Source organism: Oryctolagus cuniculus, chromosome 3, assembly GCF_051225735.1.
Source record: "Oryctolagus cuniculus isolate XC-2025 breed Fujian yellow rabbit chromosome 3, ASM5122573v1, whole genome shotgun sequence".
Classification (NCBI taxonomy): Eukaryota; Metazoa; Chordata; class Mammalia; order Lagomorpha; family Leporidae; genus Oryctolagus; species Oryctolagus cuniculus.
Genome location: NC_142869.1, coordinates 169772995 through 169789282, shown reverse-complemented (window position 1 = coordinate 169789282; position 16288 = coordinate 169772995). Strand labels below are relative to the sequence as shown.

At 44.0% G+C, this 16288-nt stretch overlaps 1 protein-coding gene across 4 annotated transcripts in view; it reads right to left on the bottom strand.

The window, feature by feature from the left end:
• Nucleotides 1–16288, bottom strand: part of EXOC4 (exocyst complex component 4) — an 867110-nt gene that overhangs the window by 59910 nt on the left and 790912 nt on the right. For all 4 annotated transcript variants that reach the window (XM_002711996.6, XM_070071324.2, XM_089328633.1 and 1 more), the window contains exons 15-17: nt 15955–16096; nt 6016–6194; nt 2658–2817 (exon numbers count right to left, since the gene is read on the bottom strand). In XM_002711996.6, the coding sequence (XP_002712042.4) occupies nt 2658–2817; nt 6016–6194; nt 15955–16096 (481 nt within the window). The remainder of the gene's footprint in view (nt 1–2657; nt 2818–6015; nt 6195–15954; nt 16097–16288) is intronic.

The window sequence follows — 16288 nt, the reverse complement described above, 5'->3', positions numbered from 1 at the left end:
CAAACACAAGGAGGGAAAAAATAAGGCTATAAAGTGTGTCTGTATGAGAGCAAGAGAAAATGAGACTGAAAGAGACTATGAATAGTAGAATAGTAGGGATGCACTGTTTTTTTATATACATATATAATGCTTTTTGCTCCACAGAGAGAACTGCAAGGGAGATGCGTTGTTTCTCATGAGACTATAGGAAAACTGACCCGTGTCAGTTGGCTAAAACTTTCAGGACACAAAACATAACCTAATGTACCGTTATCTGAGCCCTTCATCAATGCCGAAATGAGCCTGGCTTTGATTTCCATTCATTCATTCAGCGCACACGGTGAGCACTTACTCTCATCCAGGCACCAGACAAACAGTCCTGGCCTCTGGAGCTTACAGTCCAGGGGGGAGGAGCCTTCTGGGGCAGGATATGGAAGGACAGGTCCTCTAATGCTATTTGTTTATGCCACTCTACCTACTTCATTTCAGAATCCACTTAAGAAAAAGGAGTACTAGTAACTTCCTCTCTCCAGTGGTAATATTCAGCTTACACCGACTCCCTTGTGTGTAATTCACAGACCCAACCATGAAAGGCATGACTGGGTTGCCAACCAATTATTTCCCAAAGAAATGTTTCATCAGCACGCAGCCCCCTGATGCCGCCCAGGCAGCATTTCATGATTCAGATGCCCGTTTTCTCCAGAACACAGTCAGGCCCCTGACTGTCAGATATAAACTATGTTAATTTACTTAAACTTCAAAAAAAAAAAATCATTTAAGAAAGGATGATTGACTTTAGGAAAGACATTCCTCAGAGAATCAGTAATGGTTCTCTTTGTCTCCTGAGTGTCTTACGTTCTTAACTTCCCCTTGTCAATGTCATTATGAATGGAGTAATTCAATAATGAGCCCATTTCCCACAAGAGCGGCCAGACACATACAGCATTCAGTCACACCTGGTTTTCCTAATCAGAACAAGGAAGGCTTTCTCCCAAATTTAGCTTAAATCAGGAAATGTAATGAACACACACACACACACACACATACACACTTTCTTGCAAATAAGAAAGAGGGAAGAAGGACAGAAAAGCAGAGGAACTGGGTAGCAGTGGAACAAATGGAGTAACAGATTAGGAAATATTAAAAATGAACATATTAGTATGTGGTTCAACTTTTAAAAGATTATTTCTTTGGGGGAGAGAGAGAGAGAGAATATCGTCCATCTGCTGATTCATTCCCCAAATGACCGCAGCAGCCATGGCTAGGCCAGGCTACGTCCAGGAACCAGAAACTCCGTCTGGGTCTCCTACAGTAACTCAAGTACTGGGGCCATCATCTGCTGCCTACCAGGTAATAGGAGGAAGCCGGAGAGGAAGCAGAATATTCAGGCCTCGAAACCAGCACTCTGATAAAGGATGCTGGTGTTGCCAGGGGTAACTTAACCTGCGGTGCCACAACAGAAGCCCCTACATGGTTCATTTTCAAAGCAAAGATCAGGGTGTGTGTGTGTGTGTGTGTGTGTATACATGTATGTTTATAACTGGCAATGTGACAAAATAGTTCATCATCCTGAATGCCTGAAGGGTTGTTTCAGATTTTTCTGAACTTGTCAAGGTCTCAAAAAATCAAATGAAAAGCCACAGGAGTAGCAGGCGAGAACATTCTGGAATACTGAAAACAAGTTGCTTTTTAGCCATAAAGACTTCTGGAAAATTAAGGAGTTTAAGGAATAATCCAATTAGGTAGAAATAGCTACAGAACATGTAGATACCATAATCATCATCTGTCCTCTTCAAAACTCATTAAAACTCATTGAAACACTACTGGTTGGATGATTGAAGTCAAGTATAGACAATGTTAAGACCAAAGGAAGAGAGAACAAAATTAAGTCTCAAATCTGAAAAAGTGCCTCATAAAGAAACATTAGAAGTAGAGATCAGTCAACCTGGAAAAGAGAAGGAACACTAATAAACACTTTCACTCCTGAAAATCCGAGGGGAAGATGGGTTTCTGTTGGAGCAAGACAGAAGAGATGAGGAATTAGATGAATGTAAAAACACCACACTGGCTATGAACAATGAGAGGAAAATTCAGGTGTACAAACTTTGCAAATGATTAAACCAAATGATTCAGTTAGACCACAGAATATTTGTTCAGGCATGGAAAGTGATATTGGCAAGGAATATTAATGAATGTGGAAAAAAATGTTCTCAACATTGTACAGGAAAATGCAATCAAATTAATATAAAATTATATTATTAGCCCCAACTTTGTGAAAAGAGAATTCATATAGGTATAGATGTGTGAAAAGTCACACAGACATACAGTGTGTGCCCAACAGCCAGGGGAAAGCATACTAAACATTACAGTCTTTAGATCAAAGGTTTATGAGTGATGTTTATAGTCTTTATATTTCATATTGTATGCAAGGAGCACTTGGTAGTTTTATTCTCACGCAAAAATAGTTAGTTTTGTAGTGAAAAGAACTTAGAGTGGACAGTAGGAAAAACTCTCCGCCTAAGGAATTTAACCATTTAATAGCCTTGTAGAATTACCTTCTTTCTTGTTTCTAATGAAGCTTTTTAAAAGTACTAATAATCTATTTTAAAAGGCGACTTTGTGCAGTGAGTGAAGTCTTGGCTTTGGTACGAGAAGCCGGGCCCAGTATCCCCGCCTACCTGGCGAAGTCCAGGTCTGCCTCCCGGGACATGGTGATGTTGGTCAAATTCTGCTGAAGAACAAAGATGTTCCTGCACATTTTCTTGATGCCAGACTCACTGATGCGCCTGAAGTACTGGGCACCGTTGATAAGGATGCAGGAAATCAGGTGTCCCAGGCCTGCAGGGTCAGCACAGGGCAGTGGGGAGAAAAGAAACAGCAGATTAGTGGCATCCCTCAGGAACCTGCACACAGGATGGCTCCCTCGGGATCCTCCACAGATTGAAATGACCACAGGAAACACATCTCTTGCTGGCTGCATCAGCTGATCTTACAATAGTATCAGAGCATTTCTTCATTGTTTTAGTGGTTACTACAAATGGGAGGACTTCCTGCTGGCCACAAAACCTAGCCTATCCAGGGGTCTGGCATTGCCATGTGCACTGAGAACTACCATGCCAAGGGCTGAGATAATATGCCAAGTTGCTGCAAACTCTTAAAGTACCTAAGAGCTTCTGCTTTCCTGCACAGACACTTGGGGAAGCAGAGAACGTATGTACAATGACCTGTAAGGCCTCCTCCCTCAGAGAGAGCAGAGACAGACACTTTTGGTTCCCAAGCTGATGGGCAATCCATGTAAGTAAAAAAATAAATCAACAGAAAAATAGGTGTTGGCAACACTGCTAATATACCCGCAGTACTGACCAGTAAAAATAAATAAATAGGGTTGCTGATAATAATGTTAATATACCTCAACACTGGCAATGGGGTATATTTCTAATATGTTTTTTAAAAGATTTGTTTATTTGAAAGTTAGCATGAGAGAGAGAGAGAGAGAGAGACAGACAGAAAGCACACGCTTCATCTAATGGTTCACGTCCCAAAATGACCCAATGCTGGGGCTGTCCCATGCCAAAGGCATGGGCCCCAAACTCCATCTGGGTCTCCCACAAGGTGGCAGTGGCTCAAGAACTTGGGCCATCGTCTCTTGCTTCCCCCAGGCACATATATAGAAAGGAGCTGTACTGGAAGCAGAGGGGGCGGGGAACGGAATCGACGTTCTGATACGAGATGTTGCGTGGTGCGAGCAGCTGCTTAACCCACTGCATCACGACACAGGCCCTGATTTCTTAGACTCCTCAAGTTGTAACAGGAGAGACTGTCATCCCAGACAAAGGTCGAGGGAAGAGCAGATCATGCATTAACTGTTGAGTTCTCATGAGACCCCCACGAACATTTCTGGGGTCCCGCAGTTGTTGGCTCTTTCACCTGAAGGATTGTCTTAGGGTCCCATGAAACTGGGCAGAGGACAGCTCAGGACACCAGCAATCTAACAGGGTCCCTGTCCCTTCAGACTATTCTCTGTAATGAACTTGAGGAGTGCTGGGTCCAAACAGTACCTGGGTTACTCATTTTAAAATATTTTAATTCTAAACACTGGGAATCAAATCAACATTTCTTTCTCCTTTGTATCATATTCTTGCAAAGTTGGATCCTAGCAGGGTAAAATGGGTCTGAATAGTCACAGGTAGTCTACTATGAGGAGACTTCAAAAAGTTCCTGGGAAAATAGATTTAAAAGATGAACTTATTTTGGTGAAAGACAACAAAAAGAACAACAACAACAAAAAAAGAACAATTGAAATCCATGCATAGCTTGTTGATAATATGCATTTTCCACAGACTTTTTGAAGACCCCGTGTTATTTTTGTTATTTTCTCTTCTAAAGTCACAGTGCAGGTCACATTTGCTGTTTCAGTGGCTCCTTCTGTCTTCAAAATTAAGGTGAAAGTAGAGGGGACAGGCATTTGCAGCAGTGGTTACAATACTGCTTGGTTTGCCCATATCAAGGCACCTGGTTCAAGTCCTGGCTCCACCTCCGACAGAGTTTCCTGCTAACGTGCACCCCAGAAGGAAGCAGATGAGGGGTGAAGTAGTTGGGACTCTGAATTCTAGGTTCCTGACTTCGACCTGCCCTTGTCCTAGCTATTGTGGGTATTTGGGGGAGTGGATGGGAGATTTTTGTCTATGTCTCTTTCAAATAAAATGAAAATAAAATTTTTTAAAAATTGGTGACAGTAGAAATCTGACAGTTGGATTGAAAAGTCATCTGTCTGAATATTTAAAAAAAAATCAAAGCAGAAAAGGGAGAGGGAGTATGCACTCTCTTTTGCTTCAACTTCACTCACCTAATGTTTCAAGAGCACCAACTTGACGGTGCAACTACTTGTATTTGAAAGTGAAGAAAAAGAAACAGGACCATGGAGGCTACATCTAAAGCTAGACAACTATATTAAAACAAAACAAAACAAAACAAAACAAACCTGTAGGTCGAGTTCTAATGCCATTCTCCCAAGCCTATAACTTTAGATATAATTTTGTTCTGCCATGCTTTTAGGGGGCTTGCCCAAAAGTGTAGTCTCCATCTCTGTGACTGGATCTTTATAATTTAATGGGAAAATACGGTTTGGGGGCTTGGGTGTTAAGATTGCTGGAATGTAACTGTTTCCTAACAAAGGCATCGGCCATGCACTGACACTTTCTTTGCCATCTCTAGTTGACTACAGTCCTTTGGACAGTGCACCCTCTTAAATTTTTTAAGTAAAACTGGTTTAGTTTTGTGAGAGAACACACAAGCACACTGAAACATGTAAAATGAGGCGATAATTTGAAATCCTAACAGGGGTACGAGAGGTGGAATTCAGCGTGAGAACCTATTTGGCCAGCACGGCGTTTGTCCAAGCTGTGAAGGCAAGAATCTGCAGATGACACTTGCTGCCTCTGCCAGCCTTCCTGGCTAGCCTGCACTCTGGTTTTTCGGAAGGCATTAATGGAGACAACCCCCCCCCCCCCCAAAAAAAAAAATCACTGCTGGCCAGAGGCTTCTGTTCTTTCCAGATGAGAATGCCTTCGTGGAGCCTTTGAGCGAAAGCCTCCCCTGCTGTGACTAGTGTGGACGACGAGGGATCTTTCAGGGTTCCCCCTTCACAGTCCCTGTGCTTTCCTTCTCTTCTGAGCTCCCCTGGAGTTCACTGGTAGCCCACGCTGCACATTTACCAAGTCTTAGGAGTGGCGCGCCAGGGAAGCAGCCGGGTAACCACCTGCCTTAGCTTGGGTACCTCTCCTTATCCCCCAGGAGCAGGTGCAGCCACACTGTGGTCTACCCAGACCCCAACAGGGAGGCAGGTCGTGTAGCTTTATGCCTAACAAACAACCTCCCCCCCACCCCCCGCCCCAGACGTCGGGAACTCACAGAACACAGACAATCAGGAAACCTCTCCCCCTACCCCGCAGACGTCGGGAACTCACAGAACACAGACAATCGGGAAACCTCCCCCCTCCCCCTTCCCAGGCTCCCGGAGGCAGAGGAGGGGCTGACCTTCGAAGATGTACTGGAACTTGTGCTGCTGCAGGCTCGCGCTCATGGCCTCCTCGATGGCGCTGATGTCTTTGTTCAGTTTCACCACCAGGGGGTCATAATCCATACTTTCCACGTTGGCGACAATGGCATAGTTCCCCTCTTTTGCTAGAGGGATGAGATAGTGGAAGCAGTGAACCCTGAAAAACAGAGAGAGGGGAAGCGCGGATAATACTGAATCCTTCCAGGCACGAGGGTGATCCTGTTGTAGGGGATCTCCCAAGTACTTGCAGCAATAGCAGCCTTCTGAATTTTTATGTTTGCCCAACTGCTGTACCTCTTTTTTTTTTTTTTTTTTTTCTCTTTTTTTAAGATTTACTTATTTATTTACTTGAAAGGCAGAGTTAGAGAGGCAGAGAGAGGTCGAGAGAGAGAGAGAAGTCTTCCATCCACTGGTTCATTCCCCAAATGGCTGCAATGGCCAGAGCTGGGCCAATCCAAAGCCAGGAGCCCAGAGCCTCCTCTGGGTATGTGGGTACAGAGGCCCAAGCACCTGCGCCATCCTCCACTGCTTTCTCAGGCTATAGCAGAGAGCTGAATTGGAAGAGGAGCGGTGGGGACTCGAACCGGCACCATATGAGATGCTGGTGCTGCAGGCAGCAGCTTTACCAGCTATCCCACAGTGCTGCCCCCCCCACCTTTAAAAAAAAAGAAACCATAATCTACCTTTGTATTCTATAGCACAACTGAGTGATCTGGATTAAGTCAGCTTCTATCATCTTTGCTTGGTTAATCCTTACAGTGTTAGAAAGAAATAGATGAATCCAGAAATTCAGAAATTCTGTTTAATGACAGTATTGAGTGCACAGGGTGAAAAGCATCACAAATGTCTTTCAAGAGATAATGTTGCAATGAAAATGAGAGGCAGAGTCCAGGGATGCTCAAAGTGCGGGCTTTGGAAAGAAACAACTTTGGCTTTAATTCCTTGCTCCAATGTACACTAGCAAGTTGCTTTATCTCTGACTCAGTTTCCTTATCCATGCCATGGGGCTATCAGTAGCATCTACCTTCTAGGGTGCTGTGTGGAGCTACTTTGCATAAAGCATATAGCTCACAAAGCACTTCATGGACAGGCTTCTGTGTAAATATACATTTTCACTTTTCTGGATCACGTGGCAAGAGCATGTGTGATTTTGTAAAATGTGGCCGGGCTTCTTTCTGAAGGAGCCACGCCCTTTTGCTCTCCTGCCTGTGGTGCACGGGAGCTCACATTCTCACCAGCCCCACTGTGGCCAGCTGTTTAAGAAGTTCCTAGTCATTCTGCTAGATGCATAATGGTATCTCATTTTGATTTTAGTTTCCATTTTCCTAATGACTAATGATGTTGAATATATTTTCCCATCTATTTATCTTGGGTGAAGTATCTGTTCATATCATTTGCCCATTTTTTTCTCTTTTTTTGTTTTCTTCTTTTTTATTTGCATGCATTTCATAAATACAACATTATGAACATAGTAATTTTCCCCACTTACCCCCCTCCCACCCACACTCCTATCCCTCTTCCCTCTCCTGTTCCCTGTCTTGTTTTTTTACTATGATCTATTTTCATTTAACTTTATATACAGAGAATTAACTCTATTCTAGGTAAAGAGCTGAGTGCTTTGTATGAAAGAAAAAGAAAAAGAATAAAAAAGAGAAAAAAAATTAAAAACAGAAAAAAGAGCCAAACCTGTTCCTCAACAGTACAGACAAGGGCTGTTCAAACTTACTGCATCTCGAAGGTAACTGTGCTTTTTTCTCCTTTTTTTCTTCCTTCCTTCCCCACTTTCCTTTTAAACTTAATTGTGTTTAAAGAAGAACCCAAGAATGATACATCTTTTGCGAGCTCTTAGATACAACCATAACTTAGGAGACATAGGAATACCCTCCGTTCAATAAAAGGAAATCATTCTTTGGGAACATTTTTACTATTAAGTCTCATAATGTAGCTCTTTGAGGACAGAGGTCCTGCATGGGGAGTTAGTGCACAGTGACTCCTGTTGTTTATTTAACAAATAACACTGTCACTTGTGACATCAGTGTTAGAGTTAAAAAAAAGTCCGCTGCCCCCAAGGACGACTCCAAGAGACTCTCTCATGCAATCAGCAAAGGGTTAAGGGTTTATTGATCCAGCATGCTGGGGCTCTCTGAACATGCAAGAACAGAGGAGCCCCGAGGAACTAAAGTATAGGGTTTATAAAGGCAAAAACCGCAAAATCAGGAGGGAGGATACACGGTTGCTAAAATCAAAAGAGAGTACATAGTTACTGGGGTCAACATAACCCAAGTCCTAAGTGAAGTTAATATCCATTATAATCTTGACAATACCAGTTACAATATTACAATTATGATCTTGAAATTAATCCAAATTATAGGTAAGACATAGATGAATCACAGCTTTATCATTAACCCAGGTGCAACCTTTCTACTTTCAAGCTTGAGCAATCATGCTAGGGGGTTTCTGTGCTCTGCCAAGGGTGATGTAGTGCACTGCTATTGTCTGGCTATTTGAGATCATAGTTTCAGACCAGAGTCTCACGGTGGGGCGGGGGGTGCTTTCCCAGAATGGAGTCTCAAGTGCTCCAAAATGGAGTCCCTACTGTCAAGGTACTACTTCATCAGTAATCACCCAAGGCTCTTGGCATGAGCTGCCTTGGCCGTGGAAGCTTTTTGGATCTATAACTCGGCAAAGCCGTAAGCAAAGTGGAAGTTCTCTCCTCCCTTCAGAGAAAAGTACGTCCTTCTTTGGTAGCCAAATGTTTTAAAAGTTGTTTATGTACTCTAGATACAGATCCTTTCTCATTCTTTCATTTCAACAATGTCACTCAAAGAATGGTTTTTAATTTTGATCAGGTCCAACTTACTATTATCTTACCTTTTGTGAGTAGTGCTTTGGGTGTCATTTTTAAGAAATCATTGCCTAAAAAGGTCACAGAAATGTTTTGCTTTAGAAGTTTTACAGTTTTAGGTTTTGTATCTAGATCTATGAGCTAGACTTTAGATGTGTTATGGTCTCATAACCAGCTCATGATTGAAATCCAAACATGTTAACTATTCATTTTCCCCATTCAGTGCTCATCCTAACAGTTGCTAACTAATGACTAATTTCACCCATAAAAACTCCCTCTGAAATTCATGTGATAGCTGGGCTACTGGACAGCTGTGATCAAGACACCAGAAATGGCACTGGCTGGAACCCTCTGGAACATGACCTCCTGGGGCCATGGAAGGTGACCAGCCTCAGACTGGGATTTGTGATTAGGACTACCTGCTGCAACTGTGGCTGGAACTTAAATGCAGTGGGCACTTAGTCGAAAACAGAACCAAAGCTTTGTGTGACGTATTTCTTTTTTTCTTTATTCTTTTTCTTTCTTTCTTTCTTTTTTTTTTTTTTTTTTGACAGGCAGAGTGGACAGTGAGAGAGAGAGACAGAGAGAAAGGTCTTCCTTTGCTGTTGGTTCACCCTCCAATGGCCGCCGCGCTGCGGCCAGCATATCGCACTGATCCGATGGCAGGAGCCAGGTACCTATCCTGGTCTCCCATGGGGTGGAGGGCCCAAGCACCTGGGCCATCCTCCACTGCACTCCCTGGCCACAGCAGAGAGCTGGCCTGGAAGAGGGGCAACTGGGACAGAATCCGGTGCCCTGACCGGTACTAGAACCCAGTGTGCTGGCGCCGCAAGGCAGAGGACTAGCCTAGTGAGCCGTGGCGCCAGCCTGTGTGACGTATTTCTAAAGTAAACTATAGCCATCATTGCCACAGATGATGGGAGACCATGGGAAAGGCAGGAGGTGGTGCATGGAGGATGGTTCTGGGGATAGGCAGTGGCTCATTTCTACCTCACACAGGTCACATGACAGAGGCCTGGGGTGAGCTGGGGGAGATGGCAGGGGCCAGGCCATCAAAGGTTCTTAAGGTCAGTAAGGAATCCGGACTTCAGAGAGACTAGTTAGGAAATTCTTAGGAATTGGAGGAGTGAGCTTATGAGATCCTGAAGCTAGTGGCCGAGAGGAGAGAGAACCAAGGTTTATGGTACTAACTTCCTCTTCACAAATGACTGCAGAGACAAAACAAAATAGTCACCAAAGAATATAAAATTCAATAAAGTTTTCTTTTCCTTTTAATTTCTGGCATGTTGCTGTTGACCTCAACATGACTTTGGCACTGAAGTTTTCTGCAAACACTGCTGACTGCACAGCGGGATGGGTGCTTTTCTGACACTGCACACGGAGGAACCCAACGGTGACAGGGTGACAGGAAGTGGCTGCTGAACCCACTTAGAGCCCTCCTGATGGTGAGAGAAATCAGCTGATAAAGGTGACCCTCTTGGCACCTTGGATTCAAATGACGGTTTTATTTTTCTAAAGTTAAAATAGGAAAAAAAAAATCTCAAAATCGTTGATGGTCTCACCACGTGATTCCTCTCTTGGGGGTGTCTTGTACCTTGTGGAGGGGGCTGCCTGGTGGCTGAATGTGACCCACAGAGACGCGGGTGATATATCACGTGCTCCGGATTAGTCCTTCATCCAGAACCTGCTGCACTCGAGAGTGTGTTTTGGTTTGAACTTTAACATCATGTTTAGTTGTCTCACTAAAAGTCAAGGAAAGATAGCGTGCAGGACTTAAAATTCAGTCTTCCTCTTTAAAAACTTTTCATTTGTTTACTTTCATTTTATTTGAAAGGCAGGAGACAGATCTTCCATCTGCTGGTTCACTCCACGACATGCCTGCTATAGCCGGGACTGGGCCAGCTTCCAAACACGCACAGCCGCAGGCAGCTGGAATTGGAAGTGGAGCTGAAACTCCCATCAGGCACTCTGATATGGAATGCAACTCTCTCACGTCGTGTCGTAAACGCTGTCGCAAACACCGAGCCCTAAAACTCAGTCTTCTTTGTTACTCATTCTAAAATTACATCTTTCTATTTTTAAGCTGATATTGAAGGAGATTTAGGATCAGCCGTATGGCTTATTGTAAAGTTAATAAATAACACCCAGGGGCCGGCGCTGTGGTGTAGGGGGTTGGGCTGCCCCACTTCCGATTCAGCTCTCTGCTATGGCCTGGGAAAGCAGCAGATGATGGCCCTTGTCCTTGGGGCCCCTGCACCCACGTGGGAGACCTGAAAAAAGCTCCTGGTTTTGGCCTGGCCCAGTCCAGGCTGTTGCGGCCATTTAGGGGATGAACCAGTGGATACATCTCTCTCTCTCTCTCTCTCTCTCTGGCCCTCCTTCTCTCTAACTCTGACTTTCAAATAAATACATCTTTAAAAATAAATAAATAACAACCAAAACATGTTCAGTGTCATTAAGAATGGTACTGCCAGGCCGGCGCCGTGGCTCACTAGGCTAATCCTTCGCCTTGTGGTGCCGGCACACTGGGTTCTAGCCCCGGTCGGGGCGCCGGATTCTGTCCCGGTTGCCCCTCTTCCAGGCCAGCTCTCTGCTGTGGCCAGGGAGTGCAGTGGAGGATGGTCCAAGTGCTTGGGCCCTGCACCCCATGGGAGACCAGGAGAAGCACCTGGCTCCTGCCTTCGGATCAGCGCGGTGTGCCGGCCACAGTGCGCCGGCCGCGGCGGCCATTGGAGGGTGAACCAACGGCAAAGGAAGACCTTTCTCTCTGTCTCTCTGTCCACTCTGCCTGTCAAAAAAAAAAAAAAAAAAAAAAAAAAAAAAAAAAAAAGGATGGTACTGCCAAAACGTGCAGAAATATAAAGGGCAGAACAGAGGTTAAGGATTTAAAAGGTCTCACTCAAACATGTTGAAAACATTCCACTTAGAGTTAGCCACACTATGGCTCTGCATGTACAACATCATGGCAACCACACAACCAGTGGCATGAAGACAAGAGTAGGGATATCAACGAACTTGGCCTTCCTTGTTTTTCTTTGCAACCCAGGTAACAGAGGCGTCAGGTGTTTTCTTTTGCTTCTGTCTACCGCATTAATCTATTCCTAGAAAACACCTCGTTTATTTCACTGTCAGCTTGTAAATAAATAGAAAACAAATCTCAAAATTATCAGAAAACAGAGCAAGGGCTTTTAGTGCTGGGCAGCTTTATAGAAGAAATAAGATCAGAAATAATACCAAGAAAAATAAATCCTGACTCTGAAATGCTATTTTCTCTTGTTCTCCTCTCATGGTGCTTAGAAGCAATAAAAAAAAAAAAAAAAAAAAAAAAAAAAAAAAAGGAAAAGAAAAGAAAAGAAAAAGAAAAAAAGAAAAGCCAGCGAGCAAGATAATGGGAAAAAAGTGACACACACCTGAAGGACATCCAAGTTCCGGCCTTATCTGAGACCCAAAGTCCTATTTACATGTTTTTAAACCTAAATCTAGTAAAGACTTCAAGAAACCAAAAATATTCTATCAACTTTAATAACGTTCCCCGGTAATTCTCAAGAAAATGTCACACCGTGCCATGTGCTTTCTCATCTGAGGTTTCTGATGCTGAAGTTTCCAAAGTGTGCATCCAGCTGCCTATGTGACATCGCTACCCAGCGAGTGTCTCACCAGACCAATATCTTGAAGATGGGATTTTTAAATTTCCACGCCTCCCCCCAACCTTTCTCACCTCAGTTGTTGGCCCCCAAACTGGTGGCCCCTCTTGGGTTCCTTCTGTGTCTCACTGCTACCAGCCCCTGCACCCACTCCCATCCATCACAAAGTGTCTTCCACATTCGTCCTAAACCCAGCCCTTCTCACACTGCCACCTGTGCCATCTTGGCGCTCATAACTGGTCTCACTGGTCAACCTATTTCCACCCGCAATCCCTTTTCCATGCAATAACTTGAGTGGTCTTTTAACCGTGTTCATTTCTTAGTTCAAGTCTCTCCTCTGCTTAAAATCCTCCTATGGCTTCTTAGTACGCTCAGAATAAAATCTGTAGTCTTCGCTTGGCCTGTCAGACCCTAGGGTAGGTCAGGCTGCCATCAGGCGGTAACCTCATTGTCTGCCTGATCCTCCCAGGCCTCCCCACCTGCCTTGCTCTGCAGGCTGCACTCAGAGGGCTCCCCTCTCTTCCTCAGAGCTGCCAAGCTTGATTTTAAGACCTATGCAAGCGGTGCTTCTCCTTCTGTCTGAAAATCTTCCTCTGTCTTTTCTCAGGTGGCTCTTTCACGTTACTTCTCACATTTCTTCCTACCACTCAGCATAAAACAAGAACAGCAGCAACCCAAATCTCCCTTTCCAGTCAATTCGCTCTGTCCAGTAGGGCAGCACTGGCAACATGTGGCTACTGAGCACTTGAACTAGGCCGAAGTCCAAACTATGAGGGTAAAATACACAGATTTCAAAGGCTTAGTCCAAATAGTGAAAAACATATCATTAATTACTTTTACTTTAATTACATGTTGGAATAAGAATTCTTTGGGTATACTAAGTTAAAAAATACACTATTATAATTTATCTTGTTTCCCTCAAAATGTGCCTATGAGTTGAGTGTTCCTCGTCTGCAATGCAAGGAACCAGAAGTGATTCCGATGTTGAAGTTTTGGGATTTGGGAATATCTGCACATACTTCTCCATTTGCACATCCCTGATCCAAATATCCGAAATCTGAACGTGGTCAGGTTTCCCAGTATTTCAGATTTCACGCTGGGGATGCTCAGCCAGCATTAGAAGAAGGTAAAGGACCCAAGTACCTCGCATTCACAGTTCCCATTATCTTTCTATCAGCACTGATTGTTCCAATTATGTTATTTCATTATGGTAGTTGCACTTACCTGAAATTGTCTTTTTTTTGTTTACTTATTGGTTGTTTCCTCCTTTTAGAATGCAGTTCCACAAGAACAAGGACTTTAAATGCTTTGTTCATTGCTGTCTCCCAAGTTTTAAAACACGGAGGGGTGGGGGGAGCTGGTATTGCGACATAATGGTTAAGGTGCTTCCTGTTACGCCGGCATCCCACATGGGCACAGATTCAAATCCTGAATGCTTCACTTCTGATCCAACTTCCTGTTAATGTGCCTGGAAAAGCTGTGGAAGGTGGCCCATGTGCTTGGGCCCCTGCACCCGCAGGGGAGACCCTGATAGAGCGTCTGGCCCCAGCGAGCCCATCCCTGGCTGTTGTTGCCATTTCAGGAGTGAAGCTATGGATCGAAGATCTCTTTCTGTCTCTCCCTGTAACTCTGCTTTCAAATAAATAAATCTTAACAAAAACAAAACAAAACAAAAAACATTGTGTGGAACAAAGAAGGCCCTCAATAAATACAAGGATATACAAAAAGTCGTGTACACAGAATTAAAAGGGAAGTTTACTTTTGGTGTGAAAATTTTGAAATTCATGCATAGGATGGGCCTTCAAAAAAGTTCCTGAGAAATGCATGGTATGAAAAAGATGCAAAGATTTCAAAATTTTTCTGCACCAAAATAAAGTTACCTTTTTTTTTTAATCTTTTATTTAATGAATATAAATTTCCAAAGTACGACTCATGGGTTACAATGGCTTCCCCCCCCATACCGTCCCTCCCACCCACAACCCTCCCCTTCCACTGGCATTTTGAAGTAGCCGGTATTAGCTGAATGAGTGAATGAACAATTAAAGATTTCCTAGGGGCCAGCATTGTTGTGCGGGGGGTTAAGCCACTGTTTGGGACACCAGCATCCGATGTGAACAGTGGTTCAAATCCTAGATGCTCAGCTTCTGATTCAGTTTCCTGCTGATGCACCTGGGAAAGCAATGCAAGATGGCCCGAGTGCTTGGGCCCCAGCATCCCTGTGGGCCACATGGGTGGAGTTACAGGCTCCTGACTTTGGCCTGACCCAGCCCTGGTCATTGCATCCATTTGGGGAGTTAACCAGTGGACAGAAGATTTCTATCCCCCACCTTCATCCTGTAAACTCTGCCTTTCCACTAACTAAATAACAAAATAAATCTTTAAAAAAATGTCTTTCTTAGTCCTTTTTACCTACCATTTCCATTTCCACAGGCTACCAAGGCTAATCAGAAATACTCTAAAAAAGGAGGGGAAGGATCAAGAGACCAAAAATATGGTATCTTTAAAACTATTTTCTTGAGGGGCCAGTGCTTTGGCATAGTAGGTTAAGCCACCACCTGCAGTGCTGGCATCCCATATGGGTGCTGGTTCGAGTCCTGGCTGCTGCACTTCCAATCCAGCTCCCTGCTAATCTGCCTGGGAAAGCAGCAGCAGAAGGCCCAAAACCTTGGGCCCCTGCACCCACGTGGGAGACCCAGAAGGAGCTCCTAACTCCAGTCTAGGCTGCTGCAGCCATTTGGGGAGTGAACCAACAAATGGAATATTCTCTCTCTTTCACACACACTCTCTCTCTCTCTCCCTCCCTCCCTCCCTGCTTCTCTCCATATATTTTTGCCTTTCAAATAAATAAATAAATAAATAAATCTTTTTTTAAAAACTGTTTTCTTCAATTTTTATTTAACATAATGTCTCCATTTGGGTTGCATTGTCCTTTAAAGGGGGCATGGTTCTTGCATCTGCATATTCACTCCCCTTCTGACATTTATCTTAGCAAAAATATCAATGACAATAAAATCACAGTAATTGCAAAGCTACCAACTTTTCAACACTTACCATGTGGAGGCAGTAGGCTAATTATTTATGATTCCATTTATAAAGCCATGTAAGTTAGGAATTAATATTTCCCTTTTTAGGACAACTAAAGGGAAGGTGTGTAAAGTTAATTCATGGACCCAGGCTCTCTGACTCAGCTCAGATGGACACCGAGGTGCAGGTCATTACGACTTCCTGGGCCATGCCAGCTCTGAGTCACCACGTTCATGGTACAGCAGGTGCTCAAATACTTCAAAGAGTGACTGATTAATGCTACCAACCAAAGGACAGCAGTAACAGTAAGAATAAAACTGATGGCGATACCCCCTGGAAATAAGCAAGTGACTGATGAACCCCAGAGTGCTCCAGTCACGGTCCTGTGCCTGGCCGTGTCATACCTCACTTCCAGGTGCAAGACGAGCAGGCAGCGGTCGGCCATATCCTGGAACGATTTGGCGAGTTCGCTCAGGGTCTGCATGATCTGCTCTGACATTGGGGGGAGGTCCATGCTCACGTGGCTCTCCTGAGCAGGAGAAAGTACTGAAAGAAAGGGCGGGGACAAATCAGATACATACAGAATTTTTGGAGATGATGTTGTTCTTATCACCAACCTGCCCCATGCTAGCGTTGGAAGCATTAGAAATGCGAGTCATGATAGGCTAGTGCTGTTCTTGGTAGAAGCTCAGATGATTACTTAGAGTCAATTCACAGGATGATAGAACCTCAGCGTTG